Source organism: Leptodactylus fuscus, chromosome 10 (assembly GCF_031893055.1).
Source record: "Leptodactylus fuscus isolate aLepFus1 chromosome 10, aLepFus1.hap2, whole genome shotgun sequence".
NCBI lineage: Eukaryota > Metazoa > Chordata > Amphibia > Anura > Leptodactylidae > Leptodactylus > Leptodactylus fuscus.
In genome coordinates, this window is record NC_134274.1 from 19984100 (window position 1) to 19999890 (window position 15791).

The 15791-nt window shown below is 44.0% G+C and overlaps 1 protein-coding gene across 1 annotated transcript in view; it reads left to right on the top strand.

The window, feature by feature from the left end:
- The first annotated feature begins 6611 nt into the window (after window positions 1-6611).
- Window positions 6612-15791, top strand: part of MARCHF5 (membrane associated ring-CH-type finger 5) — a 34664-nt gene continuing 25484 nt past the window's right edge. Inside the window, exon 1 of the mRNA XM_075258318.1 lies at window positions 6612-6858. Coding sequence (XP_075114419.1) covers window positions 6815-6858 — 44 coding nt within the window. The 5' untranslated portion in view covers window positions 6612-6814. The remainder of the gene's footprint in view (window positions 6859-15791) is intronic.

Genomic DNA, 15791 nt, shown 5'->3' on the forward strand with positions numbered 1-15791 from the left:
GCGGCCTGTGCTCAGCTGAGCACAGGCCTGGTAAGTATGACGCACAACACACATCACATACACTACATGATAGGTATAGGCACCACACACACTACATGATAGGTATAGGCACCACACGTAGACACATAGAGATAGCGGCCATTGATCCTGGGATTTATTCCAATTGCCAGATTTGGGGTCAGGAAGGAATTTTCCCCTATGCTGAGGATAATTGGCCCATTCCTCACAGGGTTTTCACCTTCCTTAGGATCAAAACATGGCCTTAAATAGGATTAGATGAGAAGTAAGTAGTAGTAATAGTAAGCTAAAAATAGGAATTAATAGGAAAAAAATGTAGTTACAAAACTCTAAAGATTAGATAAATGTATAAGAAACATAAGTAGAATAGAAATCTAGGAAAAAAAACAAACAAACAAACAAACAAAAAAATATAGCTTATAGTTCTCACATAAACACGCACACACACATATAGAATATATACATATATACACTAGCTTAGTATAAAAAATAGGATAATATGTACCTGTAGTTCTAATATTATAGTACCAAAAAAAAAAATGGAAAAAAAATTTGAATAAAATATAATTTATATATCTCATACACATATACACTAGGTTAGTAGACGTAGCTAAAAATAAAACGTAATACATAGTTTTAAGATTATAGATTGGAGGGAAATATAGAAAAATTAAAATAAAATATGTTAGAACACACACACACACACACACACACACACACATATATATATATATATATATATATATACAGTCCTATGAAAAAGTTTGGGCACCCCTATTAATCTTAATCATTTTTAGTTCTAAATATTTTGGTATTTGCAACAGCCATTTCAGTTTGATATATCTAATAACTGATGGACACAGTAATATTTCAGGATTGAAATGAGGTTTATTGTACTAACAGAAAATGTGCAATATGCATTAAACCAAAATTTGACCAGTGCAAAAGTATGGGCACCTCAACAGAAAAGTGACATTAATATTTAGTAGATCCTCCTTTTGCAAAGATAACAGCCTCTAGTCGCTTCCTGTAGCTTTTAATCAGTTCCTGGATCCTGGATAAAGGTATTTTGGACAAACAATTCAAGTTCAGTTAAGTTAGATGGTCGCCGAGCATGGACAGCCCGCTTCAAATCATCCCACAGATGTTCAATGATATTCAGGTCTGGGGACTGGGATGGCCATTCCAGAACATTGTAATTGTTCCTCTGCATGAATGCCTGAGGATTTGGAGCGGTGTTTTGGATCATTGTCTTGCTGAAATATCCATCCCCGGCGTAACTTCAACTTCGTCACTGATTCTTGAACATTATTCTCAAGAATCTGCTGATACTGAGTGGAATCCATGCGACTCTCAACTTTAACAAGATTCCCGATGCCGGCATTGGCCACACAGCCCCAAAGCATGATGGAACCTCCACCAAATTTTACAGTGGGTAGCATGTGTTTTTCTTGGAATGCTGTTTCTTTTTGGACGCCATGCATAACGCCTTTTTTTTATAACAACTCAATCTTTGTTTCCAAAATGAAGTTGGCTTCTCCAAATGTGCTTTTGCATACCTCAGGCAACTCTATTTGTGGCGTACGTGCAGAAACGGCTTCTTTCTCATCACTCTCCCATACAGCTTCTCCTTGTGCAAAGTGCGCTGTATTGCTGACTGATGCACAGTGACACCATCTGCAGCAAGATGATGCTGCAGCTCTTTGGAGGTGGTCTGTGGATTGTCCTTGACTGTTCTCACCATTCTTCTTCTCTGCCTTTCTGATATTTTCCTTGGCCTGCCACTTCTGGGCTTAACAAGAACTGTCCCTGTGGTCTTCCATTTCCTTACTATGTTCCTCACAGTGGAAACTGACAGGTTAAATCTCTGAGACAACGTTTTGTATCCTTCCCCTGAACAACTATGTTGAACAATCTTTGTTTTCAGATCATTTGAGAGCGGGCTGTCCATGTTCGGCGACCATCAAACTTAACTGAATTTGAATTGTTTTGTAGAAAGAAATGGTCCAAAATACCTTCATCCAGGATCCAGGGACTGATTAAAAGCTACAGGAAGCGACTAGAGGCTGTTATCTTTGCAAAAGGAGGATGTACTAAATATTAATGTCACTTTTCTGTTGAGGTGCCCATATTTTTGCACCGGTCAAATTTTGGTTTAATGCATATTGCGCATTTTCTGTTAGTACAATAAACCTCATTTCAATCCTGAAATATTACTGTGTCCATCAGTTATTAGATATATCAAACTGAAATGGCTGCTGCAAACACCAAAATATTTAGAACTAAAAATGATTAAGATTAATAGGGGGGCCCAAACTTTTTCATAGGACTGTATATATATATATATATATATATATATATATATATATATAGTGGCTCAGTAAGGAAAAAAAATAGCATAATATATTGTTATACTGCAGAGTAATAAATAGTACAATAATAATATAATATGATACACACACATATAGACATAATATAATAGCACTATAGTAATATAATATGACCCCTCCCCCATCTATAAATAAGATTATTATCATACACATACATATAGACACAGTATAATAGTAATATAATAATATAATATGACCCCGCCCCATCTATAAATTAGGTTAGTATCATACATATAGACATAATATAATAGTAATATAGTAATATAATATGACCCCGCCCCATCTATAAATAAGATTAGTATCATACACATACATACAGACATAATATAATAGTAATATAATATGACCCTTCCCCATCTATAAATAAGATTAGTATCATATATATACATATATTTTTATATATACATATAGACATAGTATATATAATAGTTATATAATAATATAATATGACCCCGCCCCATCTATAAATAAAAATTCTCCCCTTTACCTCTTACATCTTTGTCCTTGTCTTTATTCTCATTGGATGTCCTTGTAGTAAATCTTGTACAGGCCTCAATGTCCTTTCCCCAGCACTCGGGATCTTCAGGGGTTTCCAATCTCACTTAAGTCATTTTACCTATAGATGTCTATAGGTGGTGTGAACAGAACCCCAAGGGGTTGTCAGCTCTTCACCATCCCTTCCTGTAACCTGTGGTCGGACCTGACTGCAGGCGTTCACATTCCCTACAGCGCCTCTAGAGGTAATGAAGTATAACACACTTCTCACTAACATCACTGGGTTGTCCATGGACGTGTTGGGTCTTCTAGAACAAGAGGTTCTGCTTTTAGTCTTTTTCCATTCTGGGTAATAGTTGGGGGTCCTGGCTGGAGGACCCCCCTCTATTAGCTCAGAATTCCCTGGGGCAGTATGAAAATGGGTTTTCTAAGAGAGACAGTAACTTTATTGGTTATATCATAAACAGAGTGTCGGCAGAAGACTGAAACCTGTCAGACCGTGTCTGGCTGTGAGCGCCGGTGAGCGTTTTATGCTCTCCACGGCGTTTTTTTTTTAACCCGGACACAAAGTCCTGCATGTCCGACTTTGTGTCTGGGTTAAAAAAAAAACGTTTTTGCCGCGGAGAGCATAAAACGCTTATGGGTGTTCACAGCCGGACACTTTTTAAACCCATTCAAATGAATGGGCTTGTAAAATGCCTGCAGTGCCCAGTTTCGTGCAGGAAATGGAAACCTGCATAGCAGAGATCGGGCGCTGGTGTGAACGAGTCCTCACCAAACTCCTACAAACTCGTGAACAGTAAATGTGTCCAGTTATGTGGTGACATATCCTCTGCTCCTAGAAGGGCGAGTCCACTCTGCTTCACCATTTGGCCTGTCTCTGCTCCCGTAGTCTTGTGAGCAGTCGGTGCGATGTAGTGATGTCACTGAAGTCTCCAGGAGCAGAGACAGGAGCGAACACAGGGGGATCTGGGAGAGGTATTAGTTTTTTGGTGTGATTGTTCAATACTGTGGTGCCACACGAAGAGCGACATAATACTGTGGGGGAACCAAAAGATACACATGATACTGTAATGTATCATGAATTACAAAAGGTAATGCTTTCTTCAGGTGGATTCCGCGGCTGAGTCAGCCCCAGTGCCCGCCTCACAACAGCATCCTCCGGACTAGGCCTATTCATTTGGGACTACTCCGGAGCGGGAAGCCGTGACTGTCGGAGGCCACAACAGTCACATTTTGGTCGTATTCTCACGCAGCTTCCCGCATCAGAATCAGGACCAAAATACGTGGTCCCGTGCCCCGTGTGAACGGGGCCTTAGGTTTACACTATTGTTTGGCTCCTCATGGGGACCTGAAAAACAGATAGCCCATCCGCTAAAAAAGCGGTTACCCGCGGACCCCGAGGAACCCATAGACTGTAAAGCCGTGACAGACTTTTCTCTAATGCAAATGTGAACCTCACCTAAAACACTTCTATTTACAATTTTTTGACCTGTAAGTTTCCGGTGACCATTGGACACCCTACAAGTATCACGCTCAGATCCCATTAATCACAATAGGACCCACGCACAGTGGCGTAACTAAAGTCTTGTGGGCCCCGATGCAATCTTTTGTCGGGGCCCCCTACCTCATGCCTACAGTGAATTCTTGATAGTGATGGTTCCAGGTGCTAAGGAGTTTAATCCACCTTAGTGTGGTTAGGGTATTCTGTGGGTCTCCTTGGCTTACGGGACAGATGGAAGCTGCAATCTCAATACTGATGCCAGTGCCTATGGGGCTCCTGGGCCCCCAGTGTGACTGCACTCCCTCAAGTTACGCCCCTGCCTATGCACTATAGCATACCTCCCAACTTTTGAAGAACTGAAAGAGGGACAAAAAGTGCGGCGCGCTGTGCGCGCCGCGGCAAATTTAGCCCCGCCCCCTTTTGTGTTGACTCTGCCCACTCGTTAATTTTTCATGTGCCTGCACACAGTATAATCCTCCTACAGTCACCCGTAAATTATATGTCCCCCCTCTATCTCTCCCCCAGTTTCATATACACCCTTCATCTGCCCCCAGTTTCATGTCCCCCCTCCATCTCTGCCCCCAGTTTCATGTCCCCCCTCCATCTCTGCCCCCAGTTTCATGTCCCCCTCCATCTCTGCCCCAGATTCATGTCCCCTCCATCTCTGCCCCCAGATTCATGTCTCCTCCATCTCTGCCCCCAGATTCATGTCCCCTCCATCTCTGCCCCCAGATTCATGTCCCCTCCATCTCTGCCCCCAGTTTCATGTCCCCCTCCATCTCTGCCCCAGATTCATGTCCCCTCCATCTCTGCCCCCAGATTCATGTCTCCTCCATCTCTGCCCCCAGATTCATGTCCCCTCCATCTCTGCCCCCAGATTCATGTCCCCTCCATCTCTGCCCCCAGATTCATGTCCCCTCCATCTCTGCCCCCAGATTCATGTCTCCACATCTCTGCCCCCAGATTCATGTCCTCTCCATCTCTGCCCCCAGTGTCATGCCGTCCTCTCCTTCATCTGCCCCCAGATTCACGTTCCACCTCCACATTAAACTTACCTTCTCCTCCGCTCCCTCGCCGCTCTCTGCGCACCTCTCTCGCTGACACATGCGGCTGAAGGAAGGAGATGACACAGGTCAGCTCCTCGCTGCTGCGTGTCTCTCTCGCTGACACATATGCGGCTGAAGCGAGGAGCTGACATGTCAGCTCCTCGCTTCGCCGCCGGCTCCTGGCTTGCAGACGCGATGTGACACATCGCAAGCCAGGAGCCGGCGGCAGCGGCGAAGCGAGGAGCTGACACATGTCAGCTCCTCGCTTCAGCCGCATATGTGTCAGCGAGAGAGACACTCAGCGGCGAAGCGAGGAGCTGACCTGTGTCAGCTCCTTGCTTCAGCCGCATGTGTGTTCAACTCAGATCTGCGTCCTCTGGACGCAGATCTGAGTTGAAATCGGGACATACCTCCCTCCAACCAGGACCGTGGGACATGTCACCCAAATCGTGACTGTCCAGCGGAAATCGGGACGGTTGGGAGGTATGCAAGTATAATGATAGCAGTAGTATCGGCTGTCACCGGGCCCCTAATATCCCGGGCCCTGTGGCAGCTGCCTCTGCTGCTACGGTGGTAGTTACGCCACTGCTGGGAACTGATTATTTGTTTTTCTATAGTAATAGTAGAAGTAATAAGCCTCTTCCCCCTCCCTCCTGTAATCCTATCCCTGTGTCCAGTTATATATATATATATATATATATATATATATATACAGCCTGCAGAAAGTGATTTTAGATATATCTGAAGAAGGAGCTCAGAGGAAGCTGCGAAGCGTCATATTCTGTCATCGTTATGAGTTAGCCATTAAAAAAGGTATCACCTACTAAAGACTTGCAAGTTTTTTGGATTTTTTTTTTATATATCATAACCACTGGCTAACACGTAGGAGAACAGACATTTCCCTGATATCATTTGGTCTATAAGTCTCCTTCCACTTAGTGTTAACTCTTTATATGCCTGGGAACCATCTTGCCACCCCATGGTACAAGTTCTTCTACAATTCCCCGCGGCCCTGCAGGTCACACAGAGTTAGGTCTCCCAACATCACCTCAGTCCATCACTTCAGTCAGGACCCGCGAAGCTGTTGCCTAAGCAACACCTCCCCTCTGGTCCCTCACTTCCGGTGACGTCACCAGCAGCGTATGTCGTCGTACGCAGGATCACATGACGGTTCCGGAGCTGCGACTCTGGTGACCTCACAACAATAACAAGGACCGGCCTACGGTATACGCGGTGCTGCAGCAGCGGCGGCGGCCTCAGCTTCTACTCTGCGGGGAGCCGTGAATGGACGTGTGAGAGCGGAGGCGGAGAGCGGACTGTCCGTGAGAGGAGAGAACTCAGCCGGGAGCGGCGGGGACGTCATGTCGGAGCCGAACAGTGTAACCCTGCAGCAGATACTGGACAGGTGAATGGCGGCTGATATGTCTGCAGTGCTGTGTGCGGGCGCGCATGTGTAGTGTGCGTTACATTGTATTACATAGGCTTTATGACCGTGTACCGGGCACAGCTGTTACCACCCAGCTTTCCCAGGGCCCTGCGCGTCCTCAGAGGCTGGAGGTTTATTTGTTCCACCACATAGTTTAGTCAGGTATAGTGGAAAGCTGGGTGACGACCCCATAGGAACGGGGATGGAGACTTATTATAGTCCATTACATCTCCCAGCATGTTCTCCTGAGGTAATATTCGGCACGCCATAGCCAGTGTGCATGCTGGGAGTTGTAGTGTAACGGCCGCTGCAGTGCCCAGGTTGTAAATACCTTATAATGGGGTTGGGGGTTTCATGTCTATATTTGTTACACCCAAATATGTTTCCTATTCCTGGTACCCGAGCAGCCTCCTACTCTGGTTGGGGTTTTGTACAGGTAGACCCCTCTCTATGGTGTCCATATTCCCCTATAGAACCTCATATACGGTAGGACATGTCCCCTGTGGTGATATTGGGATCAGTTTATTAGAGTCGTGTCTAGTCGCGTGCCACCATATTGTATGTATTATATTCCCCAGTACAATGCACAGAAGAATGATATAAAACTGAGGGTAAGTTCACATGTTGGAGGTGTCGAGGAATTTGGTTAGGACAAAATCCGCTTCAGTGATTAGGAAATGGTTTATGGAAGTGTTTTTTGACATGAGGTGTTTTTAGTTTTTTTTTTTTTTTTCCTCCAGCACAGTGTATGAACCTTGAAAAAACCACTAGCGGTTTTTGACACAAAAATAAGCGTCAAAAATGTTTTTACCGCCTCCCATTGACTCCTGTTGGTTTTTTCAGGCGGAAGAAAGGTCATGTTGCTGCTTTTTTCCGTTAGCGGATTACATAGGACTCTATTGTGAACCGTTATTTTGGTCAGGGTTTTGAGGAGGATTCACTGTTCACACGGAGTTTTTTGGTCAGGAAAAATCCACTCAGTAAAATTGAAAATGAGACGTTTTTTGAAGCGTTTTCAACCTGAAAAAATCAATGTAAGGGTGAATTCACACTGAGTAAACGCTAGCTTATTCTGAACGTAAAACACGTTCAGAATAAGCGGCGTCTAAAGCAGCTCCATTCATTTCTATGGGAGCAGGGATACGAGCGCTCCCCATAGAAATGAATGGGCTGCTTCTTTCACTCCGTGCAGTCCCATTGAAGTGAATGGGGAGTGCCGGCGTGTACGCTCCGGCATGAGCAGAGCTTGCCGTATACGCCGGCACTCCCCATTCACTTCAATGGGACTGCACGGAGTGAAAGAAGCAGCCCATTCATTTCTATGGGGAGCGCTCGTATCCCCGCTCCCATAGAAATGAATGGAGCTGCTTTAGACACCGCTTATTCTGAACGTGTTTTACGTTCAGAATAAGCTAGCGTTTACTCAGTGTGAATGCACCCTAAGACTGAGGCTGAAAATCCGCCTGGCGTTATTTGAGGCAGTTTTTGTCAAAAACGCCTCAGAAAAAACGGTAGCGGTTTTTCCGCTTCTCATTGCCTTGCATTGAATTTTTCAGGCGGAAAACACCTCAAGAATGGACATGTCGCTTCTTTTTTTCCGCCAGCAGAAAATCCACTAATCTGCTAGTGGGGAATAAAAAAGCAGGTTCCATAGGACTGTATGGTGAGGCGTTTTTTGGAGGAGGATTTTGAGGTGGATTCCTGACCAAAAAACTTCGTGTGAACACAGCCTGGCTGCATTTACAGGGGGTTTTTTTGGTCAGGAAAAATCGGCTTCAGGAAAATTCATGAAGTGTTTTTTGAAGCGTTTTTCAGGTGTTTCTGCCTCAAAAAAATCAATGCAAGTCACTGGGAGGTGGGAAATCCTGGCGTTTTTTGAGGCATTTTTTTCCGCTTCAGGAAAATCCGCTAGCAGAAAAACAAAAAAGATTACATAGGACTGTATGGTAAGGAGTTTTTTTGCTCTGGATTTTGAGGCATATTCCTGACCAAAAAACCCTGTGTGAACGCAGCCATAGGGAGCCTTCACATGGAGTAACGTCAGGCTTGTAAAAATACAGGCGCAAAATCACTGTCCATAGACTGCAATGGATTTTTTTGGTTTCGTTTTAAGCCTGTATTTTTACGGCCGTAAAGTTAACTGCAATGGATTTCAATGGGTTGAGTGTCCGTATACGTGGCGTTATACACTTCGTAAACACACTCAACCCATTGAAATACATTGCAGTTAACTTTACGGCCGTAAAAATACAGGCTTAAAACGAAACCAAAAAAATCCATTGCAGTCTATGGACAGTGATTTTACGTCTGTATTTTTACAAGCCCGACGTTACTCCGTGTGAAGGCTCCCTTAGGGAGCCTTCACACATAGTAAATGCATGTGTATTTTTGCAAAATACACGTGTAAAAATAAGGCTCCCATTGACTTCAATGACATTTTACAGACGTATTTTTACACGTGCAAAAAATATCATTGAAGTCAATGGGAGTCTTGTTTTTACACGTGTATTTTGAAAAAATACATGCGCGTTTACTCTGTGTGAAGGCTCCCTTAGAGGTTGTCCCTTCGTGTCCTTTAAGGCTACGTTCACATTTGCAGACTTTGTCACAGTGTCCTTCTGAAATTGGCGGATAAAATAGCGTTGACCTAATGCCCCTATTATAGGTAGTGGGGGCTCTGTATGTAAACCCTGTTTTAGCAGTGCACATGAATGTTATTTTGGACCAGAACAACGGACTGCTGACATTAGTGTAAGATAGAGCCAGTGATATAGCATTGCAAAGCTGGCAATTTGCTGCATTCATTTCACTTTCAGTTTTGAAGATATTTTCTGTTAGAGACAGTGCCCCTCTGATGTTACACCTCAATAGGCTTGTACAGCGAAGGGGGGTGGGGGAGGGGTATTCCTCACTGAGCTGTGAGGTCAGCTACTCTACCAAAACGCAGTTCTCAACCAATACTAACACTAAGCATATCTCTGGAACTGAGACAGATATCTGCAAAACTGAAAGTGCACTGTCATCTTTGCAACAGTATGTAACCTGCCTTATCCTAGAGGACGTCGTAGACTTAAAGGGAACTTTTTTTTGCATCTAAATCTATAGCACTGTCAGGTAGAGTGTGAGCTGCAATTTTTAGCTTTACCTTTGAAATGTAAAAAAAAAAAAATTCTCTCAGGAGAGTCACACTGGGCAATCATTTCAGATGTTGTTACCTTTGTCTCTGTAGCATATAGAACCATGGTCCCTTCACTTCCTGTCCCCTCACTACACCCCAACCCAGTATACTTACCTTTCCTTCCTGCCATCTCCTGTCGGGTTGTGTCATCAGCGACTCACGCGCAGCGAGCTATTGCGCATGCGTTAGACACCTGGCGCCTTCTCAAAGATGGCTGCTGGCGGTGAAGTGGGCCAATAGGGGGAACAGTGAGAGGGAGATGAGGTGATGGAGGACTAGGATTCTAATGATGGCTGCTGAGGGTGCAGTGGACGGGCTAGCTAAGGAAACAGGGAGGGGGGAGTGTGAGAAAGGGTGGGGGACAGTCAGTGAGAGAGGAAGAAGTGAGGCATCCTGGAACTTGTAGGAACTTGTAAGTTATGGATGTAAACAAATGCAGAAGATTAATTGTGCTCATTGAGAACCCCAGAAATCGCTCAAAACACTGCTAAAGGTATTTGGTGGCTTTTATTAACCCATTGATAGCACTAACAGACATTTTTTGTATAATGATTTTTTTGCCTGGAAAACCCCTTTAAACACAAAGTTAAAGAGGACCTTTCATGGTTTGGGGCACAGGTAGTTCAATATACTGCTGGAAAGCCGACAGTGCGCTGAACGAGCACAATGTCGGCTTTCACGATCTGTGCCCCGGGTGAAGAGCTAGCGGTCCCGGTACCGTAGCTCTTTACAGTCAGAAGGGCGTTTCTATGAGGACCGTCCTTCTGTACAAGCAGCACCAATAGCGCTGTACTGTGTGAGCGGGGAGGAACGCCCCTCCCTCTGCTCACAGTGCTCGTCCATAGACGAGTATTATCAGGAGGCCGGAAACACCATGCTTGAAGCGCTGAGTGAACAACCACGGTGGGAACGCGTCACAGTACTTCCCGCTGCACTTTGAACAGAAAGTTCACAGAGGTTTCCTCCACTGACTTTCTGTTACCATTATATGTTCGGGAAAACCACCAGCGTTTCCGTAGATATAATTAACATGCTGTGATTTCCAAAATTGCGCCGATTTTGTTAATCGCAGAATGTTCGCACTGCAGATTTTAACACAAAGTGGGCATGGGATTCACATGAATCCCATCCACTTTGCTGATACTGTATAACGCCACGATTTTTCCCGTGGTGTTTCTGGCCTGTGGGGCCCCGGCCTTAGGAATGGAAGCCGTATCCTCAGTTCATATTCTGTACTGTGTCTGTAACTGCTGATACTTTTGCTTCTGTAGCACTTTAGAACTACAGGCCTGGTGTGGTCTAAAAGTTGAGCTTCTTTGCTTTAAGGCAACACCAGTACCCTGTGCTTCGGAGTCCAATGTAACAATATAATGGGGGCATTCACACTTCGGATACGCTGACTGATTCTGAACGTGTTTTAACGTTCAGAATCAGTCAGCATATCTGAAGTGTGAATGCACCCTAAGGGTGCATTCACACTGAGTAAACGCTAGCTTATTTTGTAGAGTAAAATTACACTTGTAAATTTTGCTATCCCATTGACTTCAATTATATTTTTTTACAAGTGTAAAAATACGCCTGTAAAAAATACGCCTGTAAAAATACGCCTGTAAAATGTCATTGAAGTCAATGGGATAGCAAAATTTACAAGTGTAATTTTACTCTACAAAATAAGCTAGCGTTTACTCAGTGTGAATGCACCCTAAGGCTGCGTTCACACAGAGTTTTATGGTCAGGAATTTGGTCAGGAAACTGACTCAAGTTCCTCCTCTAAAAAACACCTCACCTTACAGTCCTATAGTGAGGCGTTTTTAGGAGGAGGAATTTGAGTTAGTTTTCTGACCAAAAAATTCAGTATACATGGAAGAAAACAAAGAGGAATGTGAGGCAACATCCGCCTCAAATTCCTCATCATTTTCCACCCCCTTTCCGATTCCCTGCACTGAAATGCCAATACAGAGCATCAGCGTTTTGCCACTGGTAAGACCTGAGTGAATAGACCTAGTTAGTCCATGAATCTCTGACAATGATATATGTAAATGAGTAGGATATTGATAACCCTGTCATACCTTGCACTTTACAGCTGCTTTTTTTTTTTTTTAGGGATGGCCCTAGAACAGGGTGTCGGCAACCTCACGTACTACAGCTGTTGCCATACTACAACTCCCAGCATGCATGCTTACTCTGAAGTTCCTGGAACTCTCATAGATGTTAATGGATCACGCTGGGAGTTGTAGTTTAAGGTTGTTGCTGTGTAAGGACAAACACCCTCTTTTTTTTTTTCTTTTTTTTTTGAAGTTCCCTTTTATGCTGAGTTCATTGCAGTCGCTGTTTAAAGGGGTTTTCTGGGACTTCTATTTTGATGACTGTCACAGAATCTGGGTCTCGCACGCAAGATGTATCTGCTCACTGTATACCAATTCCGGGGGATGGCGGGGGGGGGGAACACTGTATAATTTACTCACCTCGCACACACATGCAATGATTTAAAAAAAAAAAAAAAAAAAAAAAAAGTACCCCGCTTCCACACTCCCCTCTGGTTTATCCTTCACAATAGGCTACGCAAGCCACTTGAAGGTATACAAGACACCACTGTATCCAAACCATGCAAAACTAGTACACGAAAGGGTAACACGGCTAAGTGGTTTACTTTCTACGGACTTGTGGGGCGTTTAGAGCCAAAGGTCAACCTTATTACATAATAGATCTACTATACACAAAAAGTACAGTGCTTTAACAATAGAAAGAAGTAATAAAAAACATACAAACAATGCAAAATACAAATAATGTACAAATTTTTAAGTCGAGCTGGGAGCCCAGTTGTCAGATTAAGGACAGATGACACACATTAGGGTATGTTCACACAGAGTTTTTTTGGCAGCGGATTTTGACGTGGAATCTGCCTCAAAATCTGCTGCCAAAAACGGCTAGCGGAAAAAAAGACGCGACATGCCCTATCTTGCCACAGATTGTGCGACTGAATCAGCCGCTGCATGAGACTCCCTTCCAATTACGCACATTCAATCGGGCCTAATCTGGAACGGGATGCCGGTGTACCGCATCAGCATTCCGTCGCAGCTAGGTGCGCGGTACGTTCACGCGGAATCAATTTTCTGCCGTGTGAACATACCCTAAGATGTCTTGCACTGAAATCATGGACCCCTGGATCACATATTGGTGACCTGTCCCGAGGCAAGGATATCAATATATTAATGCCAGAATAAACCCCATGGATGTAGTTATTTGAGAGCCCTCCTGAGTAGAGGACACAAAATGTCTGTGTGGAACATATGTACAGGTCTTGCCCAAATGAAAATAAAGAAGACCCTTCACCTCTCCGGACAGTTTTAGTCAGTTTTAGTAAATTCATGCACTCCTTGTTATAACTGTGTTCTGTCGTTCCTCTGTTATTCCTCCAGGAAATGTGAATACATTAAACATGAGGCGTGTCCATACACAGGTCTAAGAAAATATAATACAGAATTATTTTACAGAGAATACAAGAGTTTACTTAACCAGGAGAGGTGACTGGTCCTCTTTAAAGCCATCCTACTGTCCGGATTCGGAAAAGTAGGAGGTAAGGAAGCCATGATGTCATAATCCTAACAATAGGACTATAAACCATCGGCGTCGGTAACTTCTAAGACTGTGGCCCTGATCATCACATTGCTGGGATTCACAGGAAGTGACCTTCTCAGAACCTGGCACCCATATCAGGGCATCGGATGTTAGCTCTATATAGTACATGATGAGAATCCCACATTGACTGTGCAGTCTTACCTCATGTTACTATATTTATTCCGGGCTCTTGGAAGGTTAGAAGTTGTTTTAACCTGAAGTGTTTACTCAGTGAAGTGGGTTTTACAACCGGCCTGTCCATAAACCATCACCTGTACTACCCTAACTACTATAACCCTTTCGCTTCCCTAGATAGGTTGTTTTATTTGCTATTTTAGGCTCAGTTCACACCAGTGTTGGCTCTCGGTTCCCCTCTTTGCATGAAAAATGTGGGGAGAAAAGCTTCAAGCAGAGCTTTTTTTCTCTACATTTTTTGCCCTTTTTAGGTGGAAACTATACTGACCCCACTATAGTCTATGGGGTTTGTGGATTGCCTAAGGTAACTGCTTTTTTTATGTAGATTAGATTTCCCCAAGTGGACCCCTGAACAGAAACCTGAGCGCATGTGTGAACCTAGCCTTACAGCTGTTTTTTTGTTTTATTTGCCAAGGCAAAACTTGAAAGGGTTGTCGAAATCCCCATGGGTATTGGATACTGATGACCTAACCACAGAATAAGTCATCAGTGTCTAACCAGTAGGGGGTGCAACCCCTGACCCCTTCACTGATCAGTTGGTCCGGCTGCATACAGGGTATAGGCTCGGAAGCGGCTATTCATGTGAATGGGAGTAGAGCTCCAGTTCCTCGGCCTTACACTGTATAGTGTTGTCATCGGGGACTGCGGCTCTGCACTAATCCATTGTAATAGGAGCAGAGCTTTTTCCGGCTATATACCCTGTATACAGCTGACTGGTGCAGCGTCTAGGTCGAATATCTGCCAGTCAGATACTAATGATCTATTTTGGACACTTGGCCGACCCCTTTAAACACTTTAGCATTGGAAGATTCAAAAAAGTAACTATACAGTAAACCATAGTACATAGTATTTCTATCTTTCTTAGCCGTACTATACGGGTATGTTCACACTGAGTTTTTTACAGGCTTAAAAAAAAAATCAGCTTCAGGAAGCGTTTTTGGTGTGATTTTTGATGGGACACTTTTTTGAGTTTTTTTTTTTAATTTTTAATCCAGCAGTTTTGTGGATGGGCCTGATAAATCCTCTTAAGAAAAAAAAAACGTAAAAAACCCAAAACGCATCGTGTTTTTTTTTCGCCTCCCACTGATTTCAATGACTTTTTCAAGGCAGAATCCGCCTGAAGATGGGTCATGTCACGATGACACTAGGCTGTTATGCCTCCCTTGCTGACACCAGGGCTGAAACTAAAGGCACCGATTTCTCTGGCCCCCGGGCGCGTACTGACATGGAAGGTCTCTATACCTAATATGGAATGGTGTAAGGAATACATATATAACAGGAAGCCGCCATACAGGTTATAATAGCAGCCCCTATGGCTTAACAATCATAACCCCCTACATAGTGTCCCTTTTTTTTTGTTTACCGTACACCCCAGCGCACTCCCCCCAGACAGTGCAGATTGCTGCAGCTGGCCCCTTCATTGTCAAGGTTGATCGGAGTTGGTCGGGGATAGACTTTCCATATGCTGGTTAGTAGCGTTTGGGGCTTTGATCCATATCCTGCGCACGTTTCGCTGTCCTACCTCTGCCGTCTGAACAGGGATTAAGTTATATGCCAAAATGATGGCATGTTTGCTACACTTTATAGACCTAGCATGTTATGTACTCACCTGGTTTTATTATTGACATAAAACAGGAAATTTACACAATAAACCAGCTGGAAAAGATCTTCATAACTGGTATGCACTGGTTCCAATGGTCTAATACACTCACAATGGGATGACGTGAAACTAAGAGAGCAGTGAGATGTTCTTTTCTGCTTGGTCTGCGCTGCATCACTGCGAGTTATGTCATGTGCACGCAATAAAATGTAATAGAGGTGACAGAGTCCAGGCCTTAAGACCAAACCCAAGAATTCTACTTTATTGCAAGTGTTACTTCATGTGGCTTACCATATCAGTGTTAAAGGGGCCGATCCCTGG